The 26,978-nt window shown below is 38.4% G+C and overlaps 1 protein-coding gene across 7 annotated transcripts in view; it reads left to right on the forward strand.

Moving 5' to 3' along the window:
- The window catches only part of hdac4 (histone deacetylase 4), a 481,405-nt gene that overhangs the window by 27,606 nt on the left and 426,821 nt on the right, over positions 1-26,978 (forward strand). For 3 of the 7 annotated variants that reach the window (XM_069934297.1, XM_069934289.1, XM_069934292.1), the window contains exon 2: positions 20,066-20,285. The exons of 1 other annotated variant lie outside the window; for it this stretch is intronic. In XM_069934297.1, coding sequence (XP_069790398.1) covers positions 20,261-20,285 — 25 coding nt within the window. In that variant the 5' untranslated portion in view covers positions 20,066-20,260. Of the gene's footprint in view, positions 1-20,065; positions 20,286-26,978 lie in introns of those variants that run through there. 3 more of the 7 variants (XM_069934300.1, XM_069934298.1, XM_069934290.1) reach the window with 2 other exon arrangements.

Genomic DNA, 26,978 nt, shown 5'->3' on the forward strand with positions numbered 1-26,978 from the left:
TACCTACCTTTAGGCCATTTAGCTTCCCAAGTACCTTCTCTCTTGCGATCTTCCACAGTGAAGTCTGATCCAAAATGTTCATTCAATTCCTCTGCCATCTCATCTCCCATTACAATTCATCTATCATAACTTCCAATTCCTACCTTCACTGGCATGTGCCACTGGCAGCAATCCAGAGATGACCACCTTTTGAGGTCTTCCTTTTTAACTTCCTTCTTAATTTCTTATATTCCGGCTTCAAAATTTCATCCTTTTTCCTTTCCATTGTCATTGATACCAATATGGACTACAATATCTGGCTGCTCACCCTCCCACTTGTGAATGCTGTGGACTTGATCTGAGATGTCCCTGAACCAGGTACCTGAAAGGCAACATACCATCTGAGGGTCTTGATCTTGTTCACAGAATTTCCTGTCTATTCCCCTCTTCTTCCACCCCTTGCCTTCTGAGTTGAAAGGCCAGACTGTGCCATAGACCTGACCACTATGACATAACCTGACAGATTGTTTCTTCCCCCCTCACCCCAAAACAGTATCCAAAGCAGTATACTTATTATTGAGGGGAACAGCCACAGAGGTACTCTGTGCTGGCTACTTATTTCCCTTCCCTCTCCTAACAGTCACCTGTTACCTGCAACTTGGGCTGACTATCTAATTTTAGCTTCTATCAATCACCCCTCTGCCTCCCTGAATGATCCTGAGTTCATCCAGATCCAGCTTTGCTTCTCTAACATGGTCTGTGAGGAGCTGCAGCTGATGCACCTCTTGCAGGTGTAGTCCCCAGGGTCGCATGTGCTGTCCCAGATTGGACACATGCTGCATTGCCCTCGCTGTCATCTCCGCTACTTTGGGTTATTATGAAAAGATCTTGCCTGATCTTAACTGTACCACATCCTCAGCCTCTGCTCGCTGAAGCTGTCATTCTTCACAACTCAGTTTTCCTGTCATCCACCTATCTCTCCCTTTTTAATAATGCCTGTCTCCTTGCTTCTTGTCTGCTATGAAATAGTGTTTTGATCCAAAATGTCCACTGTCCATTTACCTTTCTTAATTTTGCCTGACCTGCTGTGTTCTTCCAGCGAATTCTCAGCAGGTCGGGCAGCATCTATGAGTAGAAATATTTGGCCAACTTTTTGCTTTGAGTTCTTTTACCTAGATTAAGTAGGAAGTGGGGGGGGGCAATATCAAGTATATCAAAGGGGATGGGAGGAGGGGTGAAGCTTATGAGGGGAAGAAGCTGGAGAGGGCTAAGAGGTGAAAGAATTTTACACAGAAGGTGAGGGGGGGCGGGGTGGCTAGGGAGAGAGAAGCTGCAAGAGATGGAAACTGGAAACACAGAAGTGTGCAGGGTACCTAAAATTGGAAAATATCAATATTCTATCAGCAGTTTGTTTTTTGCCAAATGACAGCATCCATGTCACATTTGAGGCTTGTAGTTGAGTAAACAATATTCAGGATTTTCTTGGATAATTGATTTCCTTTGAAACCTAGACTGCTAACAATATTAAAATCTTAAACTTGTCAGGTCTGGCCAAGAACAGGGCTGCAGCAAATTGTATTTCTGTGACACAAAGGCAGGCATAATTTAAACTTTGGTCATTGCTGTTAAATGAGAGCTGTACCTGTATTGTATTAGATTACATTTTATGACTTTGAGTAGTATATGAACAAAAGGTGAAAGATGAATAAGCAGTAAATATCCATTATTCATGAGAAGAGATTTGGGTCATGTTCCATTTCTATTTTTTGCCTCCTCCTCCAAGGTGGTGGTGGGGTGGGGGGTGGGGGGGGCGGGGTGCCTGTCTTCTGCTTCCCACTTTTTTTGCAACATGTTACAGGTCACAAGGATTTCTTCATGAAGCAGAAACCTTTTGAGACTGTTGTATCCTTGGGGAGAAGAAAGTTGTTCATGACTGAGATTTTAAAAAAAAACATTTTTGATATTTAACTCCCACTTTTGTACATTTTTCACAGTTAGATTATGTGCTACTATTGTCTTTCACCCTTGCCAACGTTTTTTAAACTCAGTAGGCATTTAAAGTGAAGTTATCACCTTGACAATTTTCATATTTGTTACCCTTATGACGGCTCGCCCACGCAACAGCTGAACCGGCTCATGGAGTCATGGGTGTCCGCGAAAGATCTGACTATGAGAGCTCCGGAAGCAGGGCAAGCCCACAGCCTGGCAGCTAATGAAATAAAGGTCCCAGGAGTCGCAAGCATTATCGGGTTGCATGGGATTTAAGCGCGCACGACAGTTAAAGTCAGTTGATTCAACTCACTTGACTCTGTGTGGTTCTTCTTCTCGCTGCGTGCCTAGTGCAACTGCACCCTGTTATAAAAGAAAACATGCATACTGTGATTTTTAGATGAAGTATTTGTGCATCAGGTCGAGTGACTTTTATATAAAAAAATTATCTTGCCTCTTGCAGGCTGAAGTAAAATGAATTTCTATGTGGTCGTACAATTGCACTTTTGTTGCTTTCAGTAAGAGAAATATTGTTGCCAGCTACTTCCAAGGTAATTTTAAAAATAAATTTAAAAAATGCGGTACATCAGATGTGTTTTTAAAATTTACTTTTGCACATGGAGCTCTCCATGAAACTCTGCTGTCTGATAATGATAATGAGTTTATTGTGCATTATACATTACCCTTTTATCTTCTCATAATTGTGGGTGAGAAATAAGTGGAAAATTGCACAAACATAGATGTAGCAGCATGTGTCATGAAATCAAAATGCTGCAACATGGGATTACACAGGGGTAGCCTAAGCAGTCCCCTGCCTCTGCCTGCCAAAGGAAAGCTTAACATTGAACCTTTTTTTTACATATGTTTTAGCACCAGTGTTTTCCTTGATGGGGTGCCCTGGGAAACCTGCAGTTGGATTCCAATTTGATATTCTGATCTGAAGTATGTTTCAAAATAAACCATCATTCTCTCTTGCCCATGGACCATCAATGCTCATTTCATATTTTCTTGTCCCACATTTGTTGGTCTGATTAACCTCCTCCCATTATGTCAGCTCTTGGAATAATCTCATTTGTCACTTGTATCTCTGCAACTATTTTATCTATGTGACCAGCAACATCCACCCTTGCTCAACTGTCCCACCAGCCACTCACACAAGAGGTTATTAACAGTGGCCAAATAGCTTAACAGCCAATATGGGTGGTACCTGGAGCACCTGGAGGAAGCTGGAGTGGTTCCAGGAAAAATGTCCAAACCCCACTCAGACAATACTAAAGATCAGAATTGAACCTGGGTTGTTGGAACTGTGAGGCAACTGAATTATCTGAAGTGTCACTGTTCTTTAGATAGCTGAAAGTGGTAATAACCAGATGCAACGGGACCAGGGGATGTACACAACCTCTGGAATTTTAAGTACCTATCCACCTTGATCATGCCAGAGAAGTAGGGTTGAAATTGTCTCTTGTTTACTTGCTTTATTCATTCTTTCAAAATTACTTCAGATTTAAAAACTTAATTATTGTTTATTTTCATCTGTTATTTAGGGGTTGATGCGATCTGAAAAATTCAGTATGAAAGAGCTTTTAGCCAAACTGATTTTGTTTAAAATGCTCACTCCTTCTTCAAAAAATGTGGCTTCCACTCTGCTATCGTCAACTAAGCCCTCACTCCCATATCCTCCATTACCCACACCTCTGTTCTGGGCCCCTCTTCCACCACGCCCTTAATAATCCAAGGATGGATTTCCCTTTGTCCTCGCCTACCACCCCACCTGCCTCACATCCATCTTGTCATCCTCTGTCATTTCCGCCACCTACTAAGTCTTTCCCTCTCTGCCTTCCACAGGAACTTCTCCCTCCATGACTCCCTCATCCACTCCTCCTTCCCACCAATTGTCCCCTTGGCACCTACCCCATGACCACAAGAAATGCTACACTTGCAGCCATCTTCACGCCATCATTCAGGGCCCTAAATACTCCTTCCAAGTAAGAAGAGGTAATCTACTGGATCTTGTGGTTCAGTTGTGGTCTCCTCTGCACGGAGAGACTGGATGCTGACTGAGAGATTGTTTGTTCAGCATCTTTGCTCCATCTGCTGCAATCTCTCAGTGGAAGCCCATTTCAATTCCCTGCCCCTTTCCTGTGCTGACATGTCTTTCCATGGCAGACTGAGACCACCCACAACTTTGAGAATCCACACCTCGTATTTTGTCTGGGCACCCTCCAACCAGATGACATTAATATCAACTTCATTGGTTTCCATTAGCCCCGCCCCTCCTATTCCCATAATCCCTATAATCTCGTTTCCTCTTGCTGTCTCTCTTGTTCCCTTTCCCTGTACAGACCCTGCGATATCTGTCATTGAGGCTGATGTCAGAACATCATTCAAGAGGGTGAACCCTTGCAAAACGTCAGGCCCTGACAGCGTATGTGGCAAGGTATTGAAAATCTGTGCCAATCAACTAGCTGGAGAGTTCACAGACATTTTCATTCTCTCACTGTTGCAGTCAGTTCCCACCTGCTTCATAAGGGCATCAATCATCCTGGTGCCCAAGAAGAAGAGAGTGAGCAACTTTCGCCCAATAGCACTCACATCTACTGTGATGAAATGCTTTGAGAGGTTGGTCATAGTCAGAACTAATATGTTCCTATGTAAAGGACTGAACCCACTGCAATTTGCATGCTATCAGAATTGCTCCACAGCAGACTTTCCACTTGGATCTGGATCACCTAGAAAACAGCAACTCGTACATACTGCTACTCTTCATTGAATATAGATCAGGTTCACCATTATTTCCTCCATTCTAGTCAACAAACTCCAAGCCCTGGGGCTCTGCAACTTTATCCTTGACTTCCTTAATGGAAGACCACAGTGAGTTCAAATTGGGAACGATGTCTCCTCCTCACTGACTATCCATACAAGCTCACCTCAAGAATGTGTGCTTAGCCCATTGCTCAACTCATTACACCCATGACTGTGTGGCAAAATCACCAGTCTTCACTCCATTGAGGACATCTACAATTTAAATGCTATCTACAAATTTTTTTCGATGACCTCACAGTTCTTGGCAGAATCATGGGTGGCAATGAGGAAGCGTACAGGAGGGAGATAGATCAGCCAGTTGTGGTGTCATATCAATAACTTGTACTCAACTGTAGCAAAACTATGGAGATGATTGTGGACTTCAGGAGGCAGTCAGAAAAACATGAACCAGTCCTCTTCGAGGGGGGTCAGCAGTGGAGAAGGTCAAGAACTTCAAATTTTTGGGTGTCATCATCTCCGAGGATTTGTCCTGGAGCCTCCATGTTGATGCAATCATGAAGAAGGATTGCCGGTGGCTATACTTTGTGATTCTGTATGTCACCGAGGACTCTCAAAAACATTTACAGGTGGAGAACATTCTAGCTCATTGCATCACTGTCTGATTGGAAGTGCCAATGCTCAGGACAAGAAAGACTCCAGAGTGCTGTTGACTCTGCCTGCAAAATCACCAGTCTTCACTCCATTGAGGACATCTACAAGGTATCTTAAGAAAGCCTCGATCCTCAAGGAACCCTACCATTCAGACCATGCTCTCCTCACTCTGCTACCATTGGGCGAAAAACGTACAAGAACCTAAAGATGGGCACTGAGCAGCTTAAGGACAGCTTCTTCACCTCTGCTATCAAGATTTTTGAATGAATAATGAACCACAGATACTACCTCACTTTGACTTTCTCTTGTACAATTTTTATTTATTTTGTCATTTTTATAGATGTTGGCACTGTGATGCTGCCACAAAACAACATATTTTGAGACGTCAATAAATTCTGATTCCTCCTGAAACATGAACTCTTCCTTCTTTGGATGCTGTCTAACTTGGAGTATTTCCGTTTACTTTTCAGGTATCCAGCATTCACTCTGCTTTTATGCGCTTACCAATAAGTTGAGAGTATTATGAATAATGAGGAGTTTGAGTACAACCTATTAGGCAGCTGGAAATTCTTCAGTCTTCTACAATAGTTAGTTTAGGAACTCGAGCTATGATTAGGATTTCATTATGGTCAGATACTTGACTAGTCAAAAAGAAAATAATAAAATTAATTGAGTACCGAAGTGGTGGTGGGAGAGCATTGGCCTCGTAGGAGATAAAATATTCTCTTCTAAATCCTTGATGCAAATTTATTTTAAATTCTGCTTTCAAAAATTCTGAAATGTAATTGGCATTAATTACAAGCATTTTATTTCCAGCAAACATTTGTAATTGCAAACACATTTCATGATATAAAACATTTACGCAGTTTCAAATAAAAAAATAAGTAATATTTTCCCCCATTGGAAATTTTATAGTTCCACTGGAACTGAGGGATATCAAAATTTTTTTTTTCTGCTAGTTTATAACTGCAAATATGTTGAACAGGTTTCGACAAAGGGCAGCATGGTTAGTATAATGGTTAGTTCAACATTATAATAGTGCCAGCGACCAAGGTTCAAATGCGACGCTGTCTGGAAGGAATTTGTACATTTTTTCCTGTGTCTGTGTAGGCTTCTTTTGGGTGCTCCGCTTTTCTCACGTGTTCCAAAGATGTACGGGGCTGGTAGGTAAGTGATCACATGGGTGTATTTGAGCAACACTGGCTTGCAGTCCCGACATGGTAGTTTCTGTGCTGTCAATTAAATTTAAAACAAATTAAAAGGAAGTTAATACTCCCTAGATTATTCAGTAAAGAATAAACAAGATCGAGGTGACTAAATGCATATTAGGGAAAAAAAAGCGAGTAGAAACAAACAGGACGTCTTTAAAGATTAAAACATTGCCAACTTAATAAATGTACAGTAGAACTCCAATTATCTGAAATTGGATTTTCCAAAATCCTTATTTATCTAAAAAAAATTTTCAGAGCAGAATCTACCTCACAGGTTGGGAAAAACAAATCACTTCATGAAATTAGAATGACGATTGTCCTCATTTCAGGAAACTCTCTCCCCTCTCTATTTCCATTTCTTCTTTCCCTTCTCCTATTGACTTTTCTCCCCTTCTCAAACTGCACGCTGCTATCTCCCATCCGCAAGCGGTGGGAAGAATCCTTTGTTCTGGTGTCATCAAGGAGAGCGGGCTCCCAGCAGCAGCGGGGTCGTTAGGCTCCTGACAGCAGTGGGGCCTCCGTGGAGAGGTGTTAGTGATCAGCGGTGGCCATCATTTTTTGGTGAGAATTAAACATTGTTTTAATGCTTAAGATGTCTTCCCTTTTTGTTTGTAATTGTTTAAACACGGTACAAGTGATTTGCTGTTGCTACTGGGCTATTTTTTTTTAAATGACCAATTCTCCAAATAAAAAGTTTATCTACATAGGTCCTGTCCTGACCATTTCAGATAATCAGAGTTGTACTGTATTTTGCAAGGGAGTGTTTAATTTATAAAACTAAATGTTTCAAAATCCAAGGTAACTCTGATTTGAATAGAATATCTTGAAATGCTAAGGATTTTCCAAAATTACTGTATTCAAGCAAGTCATGTTAGCAAATACATTAATGTGCCCGTCATAATTCACTACTTTTTTTTTAAAGAGAGAAACAATTACCCTCTTGGTGTTTAAAATCAAGCTTTTGAAGTTTGGGTATTTTTATCTTTGGTTGTCTCCCTGAAGTTGTTAATAGCCAAAAACTGTTGGTTGAAATAAAGCCTCTTTAGAACTGATTCTGATTGTCAATGTGAATTTTTCTTCAAAGAACTTATGTTAGCAGATAACTGTTTTAATTCAGGCGCTCTCCTTTCTTGGATTAAGGTTAAAAGATCTCACAGCCCTATTGAAAATAAATTATAGAAGTCTCGGCTAATAGTTCATCAATGTTTAATGGATAATATCCAATCATTGTGGGACAAGACTATCTACTTGTGGAGGTTACTTTATATGAGTTAGCTGCCTCATTTGCTGTTTTCCAACTGTGACAATTCTTCAGATTAATTTATGAGCTGTGAAGTGCTTTGGGATGGCCAAATCTGTGAAAGTTGCTAAATAAAGATGATGTGGTTTCTAATTGCAGTTTTTAACCTGCTTTTATCATTTTGTGTGTTTTATTTCCTCTTTGTATTTTGCTGCTTTTTGCCCTCATTCCCAAATTGTATCTCCTTTTCTTTATCAGTATAACATGCACTATTTAGAGATAGTCACTTTATCTTGTCAATCCTTTTCCAACTGACGCTATAAACTTGTTTTCCTTTCTCAGTTCCGATGAAGGGGTGTTGACCTGAAATATAATCTTTTGCCACAGATGCTGGTTGACCAGCTAAATGTTTCTAGCATCTTATTTTTGTTTGTTTTTGGATTTTCATATGTTTTAAATGTTCATTTGCACTCTCGTAAGTTGTGGCATAGATACATTGGGAGGAGAGTTTAGACAAATGTGTAAATAAATGAGGTGAAGAATGTATCTGATAGACTTGCAAGTATAACACCTTTCTTCATCTGTTGACATTTTTATGGCCAATTAAGTGCTTTAGAATTGCAGTCAGTTGCAAAGTAGACTATGCATGTTTAAGTGCAGCACTGAAATTCAACTTGTACTTCAGTTTCAATACCAGTTTTGATAGGAAACATTTGTAATTTCAGCCAATTAACATGTTTATGTACACCGCAACGTGAAAATAACCAAGTCACTAATTTTTGAATGATAATTAAAGATATGTGGAGATGCGTGTCAAACATAAATATTGGCTGCACAGACCTCTTAAGGTCAAATGGCTTGTTTTTATATCCGTACGTGCTGCTAATAAAAATAATTGACTTAAATCTGGAGATCTACTTGAAGAACAGCATTGGCTACTTTTTTAATGTGTTACATTGGGATGAAAAGTTCTGATGCACAAATATTAATGCCTATTAGTTGTTCAAACTGAACTTGTTTCAGCCATTATGGGCCTTAGCTAACCTAACTGCATTTTCTTGATGGGATGACAGTGGATTGAGCCAGACAGTGTAAATTGTACTGAGAAGATATTTTGAAGTGCTACATGATTGGTGCTGGCCTAGTCCTCTCGTTTGTAATTAACTTCTGAAGTCTGTCTAACACTTAAATACTTAGAAACTCTCATCTGTTTGCCGCCTTTATACTGGAATCTTGTGACATCATGGGCTTCTGGTGCAGAGGAAGCCCAGTCCCTTGACTTGCTCTGAAAGCCTTTGTCAGTCAGCAGATCTGAAAATAGGGTTTTGCAAGCTGTAAACATTGCAATTCATTTTGGGGACATCAGAGTTAAAGTTGCTAAGGTTTCTGATGTCATACTGAATCTCCATAAACTCCTAAGGAAGTAGAGGCACTGACCTGGTTTCTTCATGATGGCATTAGTATGATGGGTCCATGAAATATCCTCTGAGATAGTGACACCTCCTAGGAATTTAAATTTGCTCACCCTTTCCACTTCTGATTTCCCCAGTGATCACCGGATCGTACACCTCTGGTTTTCCTTTCCGAAAGTCTACAATAAACTCTTTGGTCATATTGAGGGTGAGGTTGTTGTTGGTACATAATTCAGCTAATTTTTCAGTCTCCCTCCTGTATGCTGACTGATCACTTTTTTTTTTAAATTACAGCCTACTATGACTATGTAGTATTGTCAGCAAATTTTGTATTTGGTATTCTTGTCACTACTGATGCACATACTCATGAGTGTAAAGCGAGTAGAGCGGGGCAGTGGGGGAGGTTTAAGTGCACAACTTTGTGGTACTCTGGTGTTAATGGAGATTGTGGAGATGTTCTTGCCAATCTGCACTGATTGGAGTCTGGTGGTGAGTAAATGCTGGATCCATCAGCACAGTAGTGTATTGAGACCCAGTTTTTGGAGTTTGCTGATTAGTTCTGAGGGGATTGTGGTGTTGAATGCTGAACTGTAGTCAATAACAAACATCCTGATGTATGTACCTTTGCTGCCGAAGTGCTCCAGGGTTTTGTGTAGAGCCAGTGAGATAGCATCTATCATTGAACTGTTGCTGTGGTAGGCAAATTGGATTGGATCCATATCACCACTCAGACAGGAGATAATATGCTTCAACACCAGCCTCTGAAAACCCTTCATTACTGTGGATGTGAGAGCCACTGTTCGATAGTCATTTAGGTAGGTTACCACACTCTTCTTGGGAAATAGTATGATTGAAGCCGATTTGAAACTGGTAGGTACCATGCCCTGTCAGAGAAATTTTGAAGATATCCATGAATAAACTAACCAGTTGGTCAAAACAGGTTTTCGTTACTTGGCCAGGTACACCATACGGACCAAATGCTTACGGTGGATTCACTCTCCTGAAGGCAACCCGCGTGTCATCTTTGGTTACTGATAGTTGAAGATCATCAAGGGATGAGGGGGTGTGTAGCATTTAAAATTTATTACGAATTGAAGTAAGTCATGTTTTTAAATTAAAGAGGATATTTTGTTTAAAAATCAATTTATATTTTGAAAATGTAACTTACCTTCCTGTTTTCTGCTAAAGCTACAACTGTATAATCCTCATTGAAATCAGTGTTGCTTTGGAACCACTGCAAGATTTGGCATGTTGTAGAACCCAGGAAATGTTTTTCTTCACAATGCTGGGGGACCCTAATGAGACGGGGTTCTTTCAGGTATGAATCCAGCAGTGGACTGAACTGTCTGATTTGATATTTCATGTTCACTGACGGTATACCAGAAAGACTGCAGATATGGGAAAACTGGTGCAACACAAAATACTGGAGGAACTTAATGGGTCAGGCAGCATCCAAGGAAAGGAATGGATTGTTGGCAAAACATTGAATGTACAAACTCCTTACAAAGAGCACTGGATTGGTGTTGATTGCTGAGTTGAAGTTAATGAACAACAATCTAGCATATCATTAGTATCATGAAGATTGCAGGAACAGTGACTTTGTACACATGAGAATTAATCAGGACAGATTAAGGAAGTTTTTTTTGAATAATAGAAAATCATGCTTTTTGCAATTATTGGATATGAAAGATGAAAGTTCCATTAAAATACCACTTGAATGAACCATTATAGAACCTTGCAGTGCAGTACAGGCCCTTCAGCCAAAATGTTGTGCTGATGTATATAAACCTACTCAAAAAGTGCTGTCTGTAAACACTGACCATGATTCTCTTAATCTTATGGACCTCCATTAAGTCACCTCTCATTCATTTTGCTCCAAAGAGAAAAATCCTCGCTCTGTTAACCTTGCCTCATAAGACATGTTCTCTAATCTAGGCAACATACTGGTAAATCTCCTCTGCACCTATTCCATAGCTTCCACACCTTTCCTAGAAATGAATACAATATTCCAAGTGTGGTCTAAGCAGATTTTTTTTTTAGAGCTGCCACATTTCCTCATGCTTCTTGAACTCATTCCCTAACTAATGAAGGCTAGCTTACCATAAGCTACCATAACTATTCTTTCAACTTGCATGACAATCTTGAGAGATCTACAGATTTAGACCCCAAGTCCCTCTGATCTTCCACACTGTTAAGAACCCTGCCACTCCTGCCATTAACCATGTACTTTACCTTCAAGGTAGACTTTCCAAAATGTCTCACTTCAGCTTTATCTAACCTGAACTCCATCTGCCACTTACCCACTAAATTCTGCATCCTGTCTATATCTTGTTGTAATCTATAACAACTTTCTACACTAACCACAACACCTCTAAACCTCTATGTTATGTGCATACTTACTGATCCATCCTTTCACTTCTTTGTCCAGGTCATTTATAAAAATCACAATGAGCAGGTGTCCCAGAATAGATCTCTGCGGAACACCACTAGTCACTGACCTCCAGGCAGAATATATTCTATTTACCACTACCCTCTGCTTTCTGCAGGCAAGCCAATTCTGAATCTGCACAGCTGAGGTTCCATAAATCCCATGGCTCATGACTTTTTGAATGAGTCTACTTTTCAAATCCCTTACTAAAGTCCATATACACCACATTTGCCAGCCTATCTGCGTCATTTTCTTTTGTTACTTGCTCAAAAATTAGGCTCATGAGACACGACCTTCCTTTTACACAGCTATGCTGACTATCTCTGAGAAGACTGCACTTCTCTAAATCTTGTCCTTAAGAATTCTTTCCATTAGTTTGCCACCACTGATGGTGAATACTGAAGCAAAGCATTCATTTAGGACCTAACAACCTCTCTGCCTCCTTAATTCTTAAGTGGCCCTATCTTCACTCTTGCCATCCTGTTCTTCATGAAAGCATAGAACACTTTAGATTTTTCCTTAATCTTACTTGCCAAACCCTTCTCATGTCCCCTTCTAGTTTTACTAAGTCGTTCCTTAAATTCCTTCCAGGCTACCTTATAATTCTCATGAGCCCTTTTTTTTTTTTTTTGTTGCTTCCTAAATCTAATGCATATTTCCTTATCTTAACTAGCTGCATTATCTGTTTTGTCAACCACAGTTCCTTCTTCCTACCATATTTTCCCTACTTCAGTTGGTCAAACTTATCCAGAACCCTGTGCAAGTGGTCCGTAAATATCTCCCAGTTTGTTCCTGATCCATCCCATTGTAATTAATCCTTCCCCAATTAAAAATTTTATCAATTTGTCTGCTTTTATTCTTGTCCATGCTCAGGGAGTTGTGATCATTATCACTGAAATGCTCCTCCACTGAGAGGTCTGTCACCTGACCAGGTTCATTACTCAGTACTAGATCCAGTATGATCTCTCTTCTTGTTTGCTGGTCTACATACTGTGTCAGGAATCCTTCTTGGACACTCCTGACATAGTCTTCCCCATCTATCCCTCTTGCAGTAAGGAGATCCCAGTCAATATTTGGGAAGTTGGAAGTTTCCCCATAATAACAAACCTGCTATTTATGTTCCATTCTACGTCTCTAAATGCTCATAAATCCTTTCCTTAAGAATCTTCTCCAATGGTTTGCCCACAACTGACGGAATATTCACTTGCCTACAATTCCAAGGATTCTCCCTATTAACCTTTTTAAACAACGGGACTACACTTGCCATTCTCAAATCCTCCATTACCTCATCTATTGCCAGGAAGGTCAAAGATTATTGCCAAGGCCCCTGAAATATCTTCTCTTGGTTTCTGTAGTTACTTGGGGTATATCTAATCCAGAATGAAGGGATATAGCAATCTGAATATTTCAATAAATTGGAATAATGATTATATTGAGTCTAATTATGATCCCTGTTTATTGGAAAAAAAATGTGATAGCCCTGAAGATGTAGGATAATCCAAGGAAAGGGAGAATTAAGTTAAGTGGGTAGAATGAAAAAGCTGGCATTATTTTTTCCCCTTGACAGTTGATTTGATTTGTTCAAAACCACTGAGACCTGGGAATTGTAAATAGGTATTGCTTCTGTTGGTGGAATAGTCAAGAGGCAGAGTTTTGTTTTTAAGGTGAAAAGAACCAAGAGTGACACATGGGAAAATGTCTTCACATAGTGAGTAATCATTTTTTAAAAACTTTATTTATTCATTCAAAAAACAAATAATATATGACATATACAGCAATTAAAAATGAACATGAATTTTTTTTATATATAAAGAAAAGAAAAGAACCCCCCCCCCCCCGCCAACTCTCCTAAGGAGAGCCATAAAAAAGAAAAAAGAAAGAATATTAAAAAAAAAGTTAAATATACATATTAAAATCTAATCAATATAAATTGAAATTTAAATATTCTGAGTATAACAGCCACTTATTGATAAAAAATTATAATTATCATGCAAAACATACATAATTTTTTCCATTATTAAACAATATTTCATCTTTCCACATACTAGGAATACATTTTTTCGCTATGGATAAAGCTAAATATACAAAAGCAAGCTGGAATTTATCTAATCCCAAACCTTTCAGAGGTTGCAAACTACCCAGTAAAAATACTGTTGGATCTAAAACTATTTTAATCTTATACAGATATTCTAAAAACGATTGAATTTTCTTCCAAAAAGGTTGTATATGTATACATGACCAAACAGCATGAAAAAAAGTTCCAACTGTATCACCACATCTAAAAAACAAATCTGATTCATTAAAACCATATTTTAAAAAAATTTTCAGATTCAAATATAATTGATGTAAAAAAATTGTAATTAATCATTACATAACGTGCATTTATCAATTTAGTTACACTATCATAACAGATATCTAACCAATCCTCTTCAGAAAAAAATAAAACTAATATCTGCTTCCCATTTAATTTTAGATCTATCCCAACCCTTTTTATTCATACCATCCTGTAATATTTAATACATAAATGAAATATAATCCTTCTCTGGTACCTTCATAAGAGAAGTCTCAAATTTAGTCATTTTAGGTAAAATCATCTCTCTACCAAACATACATTTTACCAAAGATCGAATTTGATAATAAAGAAATAAAGAATTCTTATCAATACCAAAATCTTCCCTCATCTGATTAAAAGATAAAAACTTACCCTCTTTAAAACAATCTCCCAACATAGTGAGTAATCATGATGTGAATTTCAATGCAGCAGAAAGGGAGTTAGATTTGCCTTTGGTTTTAGATTTCATTAACAACTGATACTTGAGGTAGGTACAGAAATTTCTAAATTACAAGGAATGGGACTGTTTGGATTACTTTTGCTTGCAGAGAGTAGCTAAATGGCCTGATTCTGCAGTGCAGCAACTCTGTGATAGAAGCAAGGCAATCATTCTTGACGTGGTTAGTCAAATATGTATGTATATCTTGGAATCTAGTTTGTATTCAGGATTTTGTTTGACTTTCATCCTACTTTCTCAAGACAAGATGGTAACTTATGATGTGTCTGTATTGTACAAATATTTCTTAAAAACATTTTCTTTGTTTATATAGAATGCACGTTTATATGGTGAGTACAGTAGTCCTTGAGCTTGTAATATTGTAGATATTGATTTGCATGTAGTGAATCACAGCCGACAAAATGAGTTATTCATTTGTCTCTACATGTTTCAGTCTAAACAGTATCAAAATCCAAATGCTAATTCAGCTTTTCACAAGAACTTAACAGTTGGTTCCATTTGTTTTTTAACTTCAAGAATAATTTTAAGTGGTTGGTGAATACTGTGGCATGGTTATTTGTTTTGTACTGTTTAGCTGGAGTACAGGAATACAATTTTTTTTTAAGGCATTGTGCAGCTTCCTTTTTCAGTTTTCACAAGATGGGATGATTTCATTGTGGCATAACAACTTACCAGTGTGCTAAACAAAATAGTAGAATAACCAATTAATCTTTGTGTCTTTTGAACCTCTCTTTCTCTGCGATATCCAATGGGATGTAACGACTTTGTTCACTCAGCTACGTTTTCATATTCTTTGCTTGATTTAATTGACCTGAGAACAACTGTGAGACCTGGCATGGATAGAAGGGACTGCAGAGATGATGTTGCAGTCAAATTAGCCATGATGGTACTGAAAAATGGAACAGGCTCAAAGAAACCTGACCCCTGATCTTAATTTGTAATGTTTGTGCGTGTGTGATCGTTGTGGCTTTGCATTTTAAGTTGATGCTGAGGAAAGGGAGACCTGGAGTTGTTAGTGTTCTAGTAAATCTGAACCTGATGGGGAAAGTTCTTTCTGTGACTATAAAGGATGGCAGGTGAAGGATTAATGAAAGCATGAATAGAAATGGAATTCTTCTCATTTAATAAAGGTCTTTCTAGCAAAATATGACATTTTCTATCTTGCAGTCACTTTATGCTGTGCACCATATCAGAATTGTCTTTGAAGATGGCTGTTTTTTTGATGTGGGAGAATGCCTTAAAGCTTTTTCTATGTTCTCTGTTTTAAGAATGGATGGTGGTGCTTTTTGGTGGCCTCTTGCTCCTTTTTGACTTTTGTTTCTCACCTGGATGCCAAGCACACCTATGTTGGATTAGCATTCATCAACCATAGCTCCACCTTTTAATATTTTAGTCCCCAGCAAATTAATTCTCAAACTTTGCTATCTTGGCCTCAGCACACATCTCTGCAATGGCATTATTGATTTCCTATCTAACAGACTGCAGTCATTGAAGATGGATAACAACATCTCATCCATAATTTTCGCCAGAAAGTGTACTCCATCCTCTATTAAACTTTGCATCTTTGACTGTAGAGCCAAATACTGTCTAACTCCATTTTCAAATTTACTGACGATTGCAGTGGGCTGAATATCAAATAAAGGTGAGTTAGAATTTAAAAAAGGAGATTGAAAGTCCTGTGGCATGGCACTGTGATAACAACTTCTCAACATCAGTAAGATAAAGACCTGATCATAGACTTCAGGAAAGGGAAGAAAGGCCACATCAATGGCACTGAAGTGGAGTCAGTAGATAGCTTCAATTTCCTGCGATCCAAAGATCTGACGTGAACTAACCTCACTGACATGATAATCATGAAGGTACACCAATGCCTCTTTTTTTTAGAAGATTAAGGAACTTTGACATGTTCCTCACGTTGCTCAACAATTTCTAAGGAAGCACCATCGAAATCATTCTATCTAGATGTATCATAACGTGATATTGGGGCTGCAAGAGTGGAAGTAGTTACAGAAGAGGGTGATTGCAGTTTAGAACATCATAAAAACCTTCCTCCCTTCCATTGATTCCATTTACATCTTTTATTAAGGTAAAGTGGCCTATATTCTGAAGGACCCAACCCACCCACACACACTCCCTCCTCTCATCAGGGAGAAAGTTCAAGAGTGTGAAATTGCACACCAACAGGGTTAAAGATATTTTCTTCTCTGCAGCCATGAGGTATCTGAATAAACTCCTAAACAGTACTCTCAGACTGTCCTTGTTATGTACCAATTGATCTTTCTCACTGTAACATGGTCTATAATTGTGCTCTTGCCCTGCTATCTTGCATGGCTGTATGAATGCCACAATTGATTTGCTAGATGGCTGGAAGATGACTGAATGGTTTTTGTATAATGTGATGATAAATTTTAAACTCAGTTGCAAACAGATCCTTGTTTATGTGCTCTTCTGTATTATACTTCAATATCAGCCTCATTTGCTTTTGTGAACCCAGGAGCAGCTTCCTTTATTCCTTAAGATCAACATACGTGAGAACTTTCAAACTGACCTAATCTTATCTAAATTAAGCCCTTGGTAAAATCCATTATTCTCCAAGTTCTTTAACTTTTGCCAAAATGATCTTGCTTTCTCTTGTCCTTGGTTTCTACAAAAGTATTTAACTTTTATATCGAGTGGCATGGTTAGCAGAACATTATTACAGTTCCAGTGACCTAGGTTTGAATCTAATGCAGCCTTGACTTGCATGGGTTTCCTCTGGATGTTCTGGTTTCCTCCCACCCTCCAAAAGTGTAGAGAGTTTGTCGGTTGATTGGGGTATTTGGGGGACACAGGCTTATGGGTCAGAAGGCCCTGTTACTGTGTTGCAACTCTAAAAATAAATATTATTTCCTTTTTATTAAAACTACAAAACACATAGTACACTTCCAGGGGTAATTCTTTGGTCAAGATTGTTTGTACCACTGATGCTGCATGATTTAATGAACAACGGTGATTTTATTTCCTAACTTCCACTTTTTAGTAATTATATTTATTGTCATACACGTTGTCGTATGTGTGCACCAAAATTCTTGCTGCAACAGAACAGTTGCTTGTAAAGAAAAACGATAATAGTAAAATAGTGCTCCGGATAGATAACAAATATGCACAGTAATCCTAGTACAAAAATGTGACCTGTAATAGTGGAATAGAATTAGTGTTCCAAGTGGAGGTTCCACACTCGGATAGCTGTTCGAAAGAAACTGCTCTTGAACATGGGGGTTCTGGCTTTCAGACTTCTGTACCTTCTGCCTGAATGAGAAGAGGTTGTGGCTAGAGTTCACACAGTTTCTCAGCATATGTGCAATCTGCATAGCTGCTCAGACTCTTGAACCCATTTTAAGACACAAAGAAATTTACGATAAATCATGACACATTGAGGACTATAGTTTCCACAAAGTCAAATTGGTGTACGACGACGTGGATTCAAAAATTTTGTAACTGTAGGATAAATACTCAAAACCATTTATGGGTTTATGATGTATTCATGTCAATCCTCAAATTACTGAATCTTTTTATTCATCTTCTTGAGCAAGCATGACCTTGATTTAATGTCCTGTAGGAGAGGTGACAACATTTAAATAGTAGCATACCTGAAGGTTTACCAAGTGTCATATTTGCTCAAGTTGTATGTAATTTTCTCCAGGGAAATGCAACTTTGCATTTCCATATTCCGTTGTGTAATATTTAGTTGGGAGTTGGACTTCCACGTGACTGCTGTACATTTCCTGGCTATTGACAAGGTGACCTTCACGAACTGAATTTGGTATTTGGACAGTCTAAAACTCACATCCCCAAGGTCTTGCAGAAGGTACACTTCTGGATCCTGTGGAAAATCCACCATTTGTCATTTCTTTTCCAGAATGTCCCTCAGGTCCTCCCAGAATGACCTCACCTTTGTACACAGCTAGGTTGAATAGATAAAGGTTCTAATTTCCAGGCCACACGTAAACCCATTTCTGAGATTTCTGATTTAGGTTTGTGTAGTTTTGTGGTGTGAGGTACAGTTGATGCAGAAGGTTGTATTGTACCAACCTGCACCTGGCATTAATAACTGCTGTCCAGACACAGATCTGACAAGTACCACTCGTGAATTGTTGCCCAAGTCCGACTCCCACCTTTCCCTCGATCTTTGTAAGCCCAGTTTCAGGCCCTCAATTTGGAATATGAAATATAGAGATAAACTTGCGCACATTCCCCCTTTGAATTAGAATCTTCACATCACTACACACAGGCAGGGTCATAGATAGTCCCAATTTATCCCTTAAAAAGATCTCAGTTGCAGATAGCAGATAGCAACTGCTCAAATGACATGAGCTGCCCTCGCTTGTAACTATCCTCGATACACTTGATTCCTTTCTGGCACCAGATGCCCAGGATCTTGTTGTCTAGAGTCAAGGGTATTAAGTTGTTAATTGTATATTTGCATTGTATTTGAGCTTTTTATTCATTAAATTCTTGTATTTTTTTTTCCAAACCCATCTTTGATTATCTTTTTTCCATTTGGGCTATTTCCTGTTCCAAGTTGTTCATCTCTTTCATATGCCTCCTTTTTGATACCTTGAGTACACTCAATTATCTGGCCCCTTAAAAAAGCCTTCAGAGTGTCCCATATTAGGAAGTTATTGTCAGTAGAGGAACAGTTCGTCCCACAGAATAATTCTATCTGAGCTTTAACTAAGCACTCAGAATTTCTTGATTTGGACTGGGCAAACTGGAGAGCAAATTAGATGTGACAGGTGGTTAAAATTATAGGGAATTCAAGAGATTTAGACTTGACAATGTTTTTTATTGCCTCTTGGGCAATGGTACCTTGCATCACCTTTGAATGCTCCTCCTATAAGAGCCAGTGCATGGTAGGGGTGATGACAAAAGGGGCGGTCAGTGTGCAAACGGTATGTGGCTGGCAATGGAGGAAGGCAAGTGTGTTGCTGAGAATTGGTGGTCAAATTGGAAATGAACAGTGGAAATGTGGGCTGCTGCCCCAAGAATGGAAGGGATTTCAGGGTTGAAATTTGGGTGGAGGTATCAGTGAATGCGTTCAGGGATATTGAGAAGCGAGCATGGAGGTGGCACATTGGAATAAGCAGTGTGTTTGTTGTAATTGTTAATGTGACTACCACATTGAGAGTTTTATTTTACAATGATGGACAAAAATAAAATAAAAATTGTGAAGATCCCTGTTTGGACAGTCTATGAAATATACTGCAGTGGTCAAGTGATGGAAATCTGGGTACAAGCCCATCCTGGAGAGATTTGTCAGGGTTGTAGAATTGTAGAAGGGTACAGATGTGGGGAAGAGCGGTTAATTGATGGTTTTGATTAAAAATGAGTTATTCAACCCATGCTTTTGACTGCACGGTTTGTTACATTGCTTTTATTTTCCAAGGGTAATAGTTTCACTTATTTTTCTGAAACTGCAAATCTGGAGTACAGGTTGTTTGCTTTTGGGTCTTGAATTTTTTTGATCTTGTGTCCATTGGTCTAAAATAGCTAAACCGTTTTGAACTTTTTTTTTGTGACAAGATGGTTTCTCCAGATTAAAATTAATCAAATATCTTTCCCAGCAGGTTCACAATTGGATGTGAAGAAAATACCTAGTTTGGAAAGTAGTTCTTTGGCTGAAGAACAGGATGCTTTACTGACCAAGAGTTTATTAATTTACCAAATTTGTATGTATTCCTGGAGCCCTTGGGGGCTGTCATTTTATTTGCTTGGAAAATTTGATCAGTTGAAATTTACTGCATCTGCGAACTGTCTAAATGATGACCTCTCAAAGCCATTCGGGTAAGCCACATTCTGTACTTTTTGTGTTGTATGCAGTGATGATGTTGATAGGTTCTTCCAAATTGTGCTGTTAAGTGATGAGGCTCAACCAGAAAGACCTAGGTTCACTTTGAACCGCTGAACTTGTGTTGAGTTATTATCAACCACCGCCTCGGGCAGGATAGCTTTACTGCTCTGATGGAACTCTCTGGTGGAGAAAAAAAATGGCCTTTTGATTGTGATGCCTTCCATAGTTTGATCACCTGTTTATTGGCATTAATATGAAAAAAACTACTTGGATAAAGTTCTTGCATTTCCAACCATCTATGGAGCACAATTCTGCTTCAGTAAAGGATAATCGGGTGGAAGTTGTCAAAGAAATTGTGCATGGTGGAGTGCTTCATTCTAAATAATGTCCTCGTGGGTGGAGGCATGGAGTATCAGTTTCAGTAACCATGTTTTTGGTTAAAATGGCTTTTCTTAGTATGTTTGAATTCTAGATCATGACTCATGAAACAAATGTCTGGAATTCCACAATGTATATTGTGGTTTTTTGGAGTATTTGGAATTTGAATTGTGCCAAATGTAACTTAAATCCATGCAATAAACTTTACTGTGTCTGTAGCAGTTTTATTTTTCTATCTTTGCAACATATTGAGGTTGCCTGCCTCCTGGGTAACATTTGTATTCGAAGTTCACTGAGTGGTGAAAATGCACTGCATTCAGGTCTAGCCTGTAATCTGGAGTTCCAAGATTTGAACCACTTTTACAGGTTGGGGGGGTGGGGGGGGGGTGGGGGGGGCGGGGGGAAGAAATGGCATTTAAAAGGGAAAATCTATATTTTAGTCTGTTTTCATTTTAATTGCATGCTTCTAACTTAATTAATTTCAACTATTTTCTGTTGACAAGAAAATGGAATTAAATAATGGCACAGAGTGTTTGATTGAAAAAGCAGAGGAGCAAGCTTGCTTCCAAGCTTTTGAAGGAAGTCATGATTGTTCATGTGAAGCAGAAATATACAGCTTATAAATCTACACAAGGACTTTTTAACTGTAACTGACTTTTCTTTAATTTTACCTTTTGTTATCCCTACAAAACCTCTGTTAGATTATGTCTCATTTTCTCTTATGGCAATAGAGACTATGCAATTAAGATAGATCTTGTTGATGAAATAACTGTGTTAATACGATATAATATTGTTGAAGAGCAAATTATTCAATAAATACAAGAGATTGAGATATGCCATTTTGCAAATCTCCAAGGCTGGTAAAGTGAGTTCCACTTTTTTGGCATTTGCTCTTTACAAATGGCAGCTTGTTTTTATCGCATATGTTTTTTTTAAAAAAGCTAAATTTGCACAATTGGCTAGTAAACAGGAAAAAATACCTTTGAACAAAATGCATGCTGATCTAATGCCAGTTAACCTCTGGTATATAAATGAAACAATTTAAACTGTTCAATTGCATGCAGTCAGGTATAATTGTTAAATTTATAATATTGTATTTATTTTTCTGTGTTTTGGTCACAAACTACTAATGCAATATTCACTTTGACAACTTAAGATTGGAAACATTCCAGGTAATTTTATTACTTTATGTCTAATATAATTTGTCATATGATACCATATTAATAATTAATCTCCAACCGATCACTGGGCAGTCTGGTAAGGGCTCAGAGCCTGGCTATCAGATTAAATTAGGCATTGATTTCATAGCATAATTTAGGGCCTCACTGGAATTAAAATGTAGCTCTTGTCCTCCATACACATGACAATCACTTCCCCCTGCCTCACTTCCAGAGGGTGATTGGAAATCGATGTGACTGGGCAGAGGTGTTCCTCAAGTTTGTGAACTGGACTTGTTCAGTCTCTGCATGTGGTCATTTCCAGGCTGCCACCTGAATACGCTACACTCTCCTGGATACTGAAAAACTTATTTCAAGGAAACTCTTGGACATTCTGATGTAGTTGTAATGCTACATTAATTAACTACATTGTCCTTCTTCATCATTTAAAACTCTATAAAGTGGCATTTGATAAAGATACAAAGCCTAATCTCACAATTCATTAAGTTGTCCTTAGTCCATATTTATGAGATCAAGTTTCCAGAAAGATGGATTGTAAAATTGTTTTGATATTAATGATGCAGAACCATGTCTAAATAATACCACGTGAGGTGTCCAGCTCAAGGAGACCTCGGCTGTTTGACATGTAGGGACCCATGGGAAATTGTTTAAGGAGAAGATGAGGATATGCAGAGAACAAGAAAGAAATTGACAATGGACTTCTGTGTTTTGATGAGAATAAACAAATCTGACCATTGCATTTTGAATGAGTTGGACTAAAGCTGTAAATTGATGAGAGTTGACTTTTTAAAAAGAAAAATTAGCTGCTTCAAAAAAAATTCAAGAGAAATATTCCATAAATTTTTAAGATTGTTGTCCTTGTATGTATACCGTCATTTTTATTTTTGTTTGGCATAATTCACAATTGAAGATGAGTAACTCCAGGCAAATACCATGCTTTATTGTGGCTCTGTTAAGCTCTTCTGCTTTCAGATGAGAATAAATAGGTAGATAGCTGAAACATGCATTACCCTTCAACATGTCATAAAGCTGATGATGAGTATGGTTAGAGTATACTGCACATTTGTCACCAAGTATTGCCATAATTGCCAGTGGGGATTCACTATGAATTTCAGAACTGCAAAATGGATTAATTGCCCAGTGGTGTTTAACTATTGAAAGGGTTGTGCATACTTTTGAGAATTTGGCTGTTAGATTTTGTGACTTATTTTTATGTAGAATTGGTTAATTGTGTTCATGTGAGTTCTCTTCTTCAGAAGCAGAATTATTTTTCCTTCAGTTCTTTCAGTGTTAGGGCTAGTTTCTGCTCCCAAGACTAAATTATTTCCTAGGCCACATGGAATAAGAAGTCATCTGCTCTGTACAAAGAGTTCTGTAGGCCAGACCCCTATAGGAAAACCCAGATTTCCTTTGTGAAATTTGTGACAATGGTATAACCACTTTCTCAGTTGCATCTGTGATTTGATTATGTTAATTATTCTGCTAACCTATTATGACACAGTCCCATATTGAAAATGGATGCAGGTATTGATTACAAAATCATTGAATTAGACCACAGATACCGTAACATAATTGACTGAAATTAAATTGGTACTGTAAGAAAGAAAATTTGTGGCTTGAGCTTTTGAATTAAGAGGGACTGGTTTTGAATTCTAGTTCCAGAATGACTTAACACCCTTCCTTTCAGGTATTTCTTGAAGTGGTATTGGTGGCATTTGTGGTTCTGTCCCATATTTCCTGTTGGTTTCAGTGCTTGTCTGAAAGGGGCTAACAATGTAAGATCAGGAGGCAATAAAAGACAGGAACACAAAAAAATGCAATTAAATATTGGAGCATTCCTGTGATGACCACTTTAGTTTATTGCTGTTGTAACAAGATGAAAATTGTTTCTTGCTCAACAAATGAATGAGTTGCATTTAATGAACCAATGGTGATTTGGTACTTGGCCTTTGAATTTGTGAAAACGCAACAACATCTGCACTGAAGCCTGGGTTATGGAGTGGAAGAGAAAAATGGAGGTGTTTGTTCTTGCAGATTAATTCCATGCCAGTTGAGAAAGCGTTTTGGAGGTAAAGTGCAGCATATCTGAAAGATAGCTTAGAAAAGAATGTTTGGGCATTGAAACAATCTTGCTTTAATATAGCATGACTGTAATCAGTACATAGATTTCATGAAGTAAATTTAAGAAGGAAACAATGTTCTGTAGGCAGCTGTGTTAAAGGCAGATGCTCCAGTCTCTCCCAGTTTATGGGGAGCTTTTTTATTTAAAAAACCATGAATAATACTCGGTGCTGCTTGCAGCATTTCTTTTGATTTTTTTTTCTTACTGTGAAGGTCGTCCCCACGGTGTATCTTGGTGAATGGAATCCATGCTGCAATTTTGGGTGCAGCTTTTCCACCATGGGAAAAGATACTTGAAAGGAACTCTTGTAATAACTTTCCCAGTGGCAGACAGCAGGAAGATTTTGTAATTATCATGAAGGGATTGTGTTTTATTTGAAAATGGTAACAATAAAAGTCTTCTGGCATGTTCTTCTCTTCCCAGTGGTTGTGAATTTTAGACTGGAATTTATAAAGTTATTAGGAGTATAGATAGAGTAGATAGTCAAAATATTTTTTTTTTCCATGGAAGGGGTATTAAAACCAAGAGGGCATAGATTTAAGGTGAGAGGAATAAGTTTTAAAGGTAAGTTTATTTTTCACAGAGCACAGTAAAATCTGTTATCCGGAATTCAAACAACTGCAAATAAATAGTGGAAAATAAATAGATTTTTAAAAAAAAGTTAAGATTTAATATTGGCTCCCTCGCAGTCATTTCGCCAATCATGTAACACGCAATCTCAAGCAACCAGAAAATTCACTTATTCAGCATATATACCAATCCCTATAGGTGCTGGATACTGGGGCTTTACTGTAGTTGATATCTGGAAAACCTTTCCAGAAGAGGTATTGGAATCCGATGCAATCACTGTGTCAAGAGGCATTTTTTAGACAGTTAAATAGGCAAGGTGTCAAAAATATGATTCTAATGCAACCTAGTGGGATCAGTATGGTTGGACAAAAATGTTGGCATGGACATGGTAGGCCCAAGTGCTCATTTCCATGCTGTACAATTCTGACTGTGATTTTATTTCATCCTTAGGAAAGTATAATCATATTATTTCTATTGAACTTGAACATTTGATTACTTTTTAACACTTTACTGTTGTCACAATTTTCTGTTTGTCTTTGAAAGGATTAGAAATTAGAAAAACAGATGTTCGTGAACCTGGTGGTGTGAGTCTTGTGGCACCAGTACCTCTTTCAGGATGGCAGTAGAGAGAACAGCATGTGCTGAGTGGTGTGGGTCTTTGATGATTGCTGCTGCTCTCTGATAGCAGTATTCCCTGTAGATGTCCTGGGCTGTGTCTGCTACCTTTTGGAGGGCTTTCCACTCAGGGATATTGGTGTCCCATGCCAGACCGTGATGCAAATGGGCAGCACACTTACACCCCACACCTGTAGAAATTTGCCAGGGTTTCTTGTGTGATACCAAAGCTCCGCAAACTCTTGAGGAAGTGGAGGCACTGGCGTGCTTTCTTTATGATGCTCTTATTGTGTTGGGTCCAGGAAAGATCCTTCAAGATAGTGACTCTAAAGAAGTTAAATTTGCTCACCCTCTTCACCTCTGATCCCTCAGGAGTAAAGACAAAGTTAGCAAGCATAGGGAACCTTGATTTTTTAGGGATATTATGAATCTGGTTCAGAAAAAAATAGAGGAGTATAGCAGGTATAGGGAACGTGGAGCAAATAAGGTACTTGAGGAATATTTTTTAAAAATGCAAGAAAAACCTCAAAGAAATCAGGAAGGCTAAAAGAAGACATGAGGTGGCTATGGCAGACAATGTGAAGGAAAATTGTAAGGGTCTCTACAGGTATATTAAGAGCAAAATGATAGTAAGGGACAAAAGTTGTCCCCTCAAAGATCAGTGTTTGGTTACATATGGAGCCAAAGGATGGGGGAGATCTTGTATGGCTTTTTTTTTTCAATCGGTATTCACTCAGGAATACTGGTTCAGAGTTGTAGAAAGTAAGGAAAACCAACAGTGAGGTCATGGTGCCTGTACAGTTTAAAGAGGAGGAGGTATTTGCTGTCTTAAAGCAAGTAAGGGTGGATAAATCCCCAGGGCCTGACAAGATATTTCCTAGGACCTTGAGGGAGGCTAGTGTAGAAATGGAGGGGCTCTGGCAGAAATATTTAAAATGTCCTTAGCTACAGGTGTGGTGCTGAAGGGTTGGACAGAAGCTCACATTGTTCTGTTTTTCTAAAAAAAAATCCAAAAGTAACACTGGAAATGATAGACTAGTGACCCTGACCTCAGTAGTAGGTAAATTATTGGAAGTGTCCTAAGAGATGTACAGTTATTTGGATAGCCAGGGACTGGACTAGCTAGAAAAATGGGCTGGAAAAATGGCAGATGGAATTATCCTGCAATTGGAGACCAAAAAGAAACCAAAGAATATTTGAAACTGAAATATGAAGCAACCTCTCTGGGAAAAGAGTCTGTTATCTGAAAAATGTTGGATTCAATATTGAGTCACGGGAGTTGTAGCATGCCCAGAGGAAAATGAGATGCTGTTTACTCATGGTGATCATCTTTTTAGAACTATTTTGGACATTAGAGTCCAAGGTCAGTGGCAATAGAACAGACAATCAAAGTGACAAGCAACTGGAAATGGTTAATTTACATAAACCATCAATTTTTTCTTAAAGCCTCAGTCATCCATTACCCAACATCATGCACAGGACCATTGCCATGGTGCAGACGCCATCAAGCTACAATTAACTAGCTTTTTGACAGATGAATGTCCTCATGGCAAAGCTTGGCATTTTCCATCATACTGCTAAATTTAATCCTGAGCTCCAGAGAATTGTAATCTTTAAAGAAAATACCTCTGGAGGCCTTTTGGAGAAGAGAACTGCATAATCAGTGGTTTGTTTCACTTGTTACTTCTGATGCTGGACTCTTAATAGATCATTGTTTGTAAGTTCACTGTCACGCAGTTACACTGATTCTTCTGCATCTTCCTGGTTTGCTCTATATAAAATCTATCTCTTGGTTACAGGCACCTTCTCTGGGATCTTTAAGG

This window comes from Narcine bancroftii, chromosome 4, assembly GCF_036971445.1.
Source record: "Narcine bancroftii isolate sNarBan1 chromosome 4, sNarBan1.hap1, whole genome shotgun sequence".
NCBI lineage: Eukaryota > Metazoa > Chordata > Chondrichthyes > Torpediniformes > Narcinidae > Narcine > Narcine bancroftii.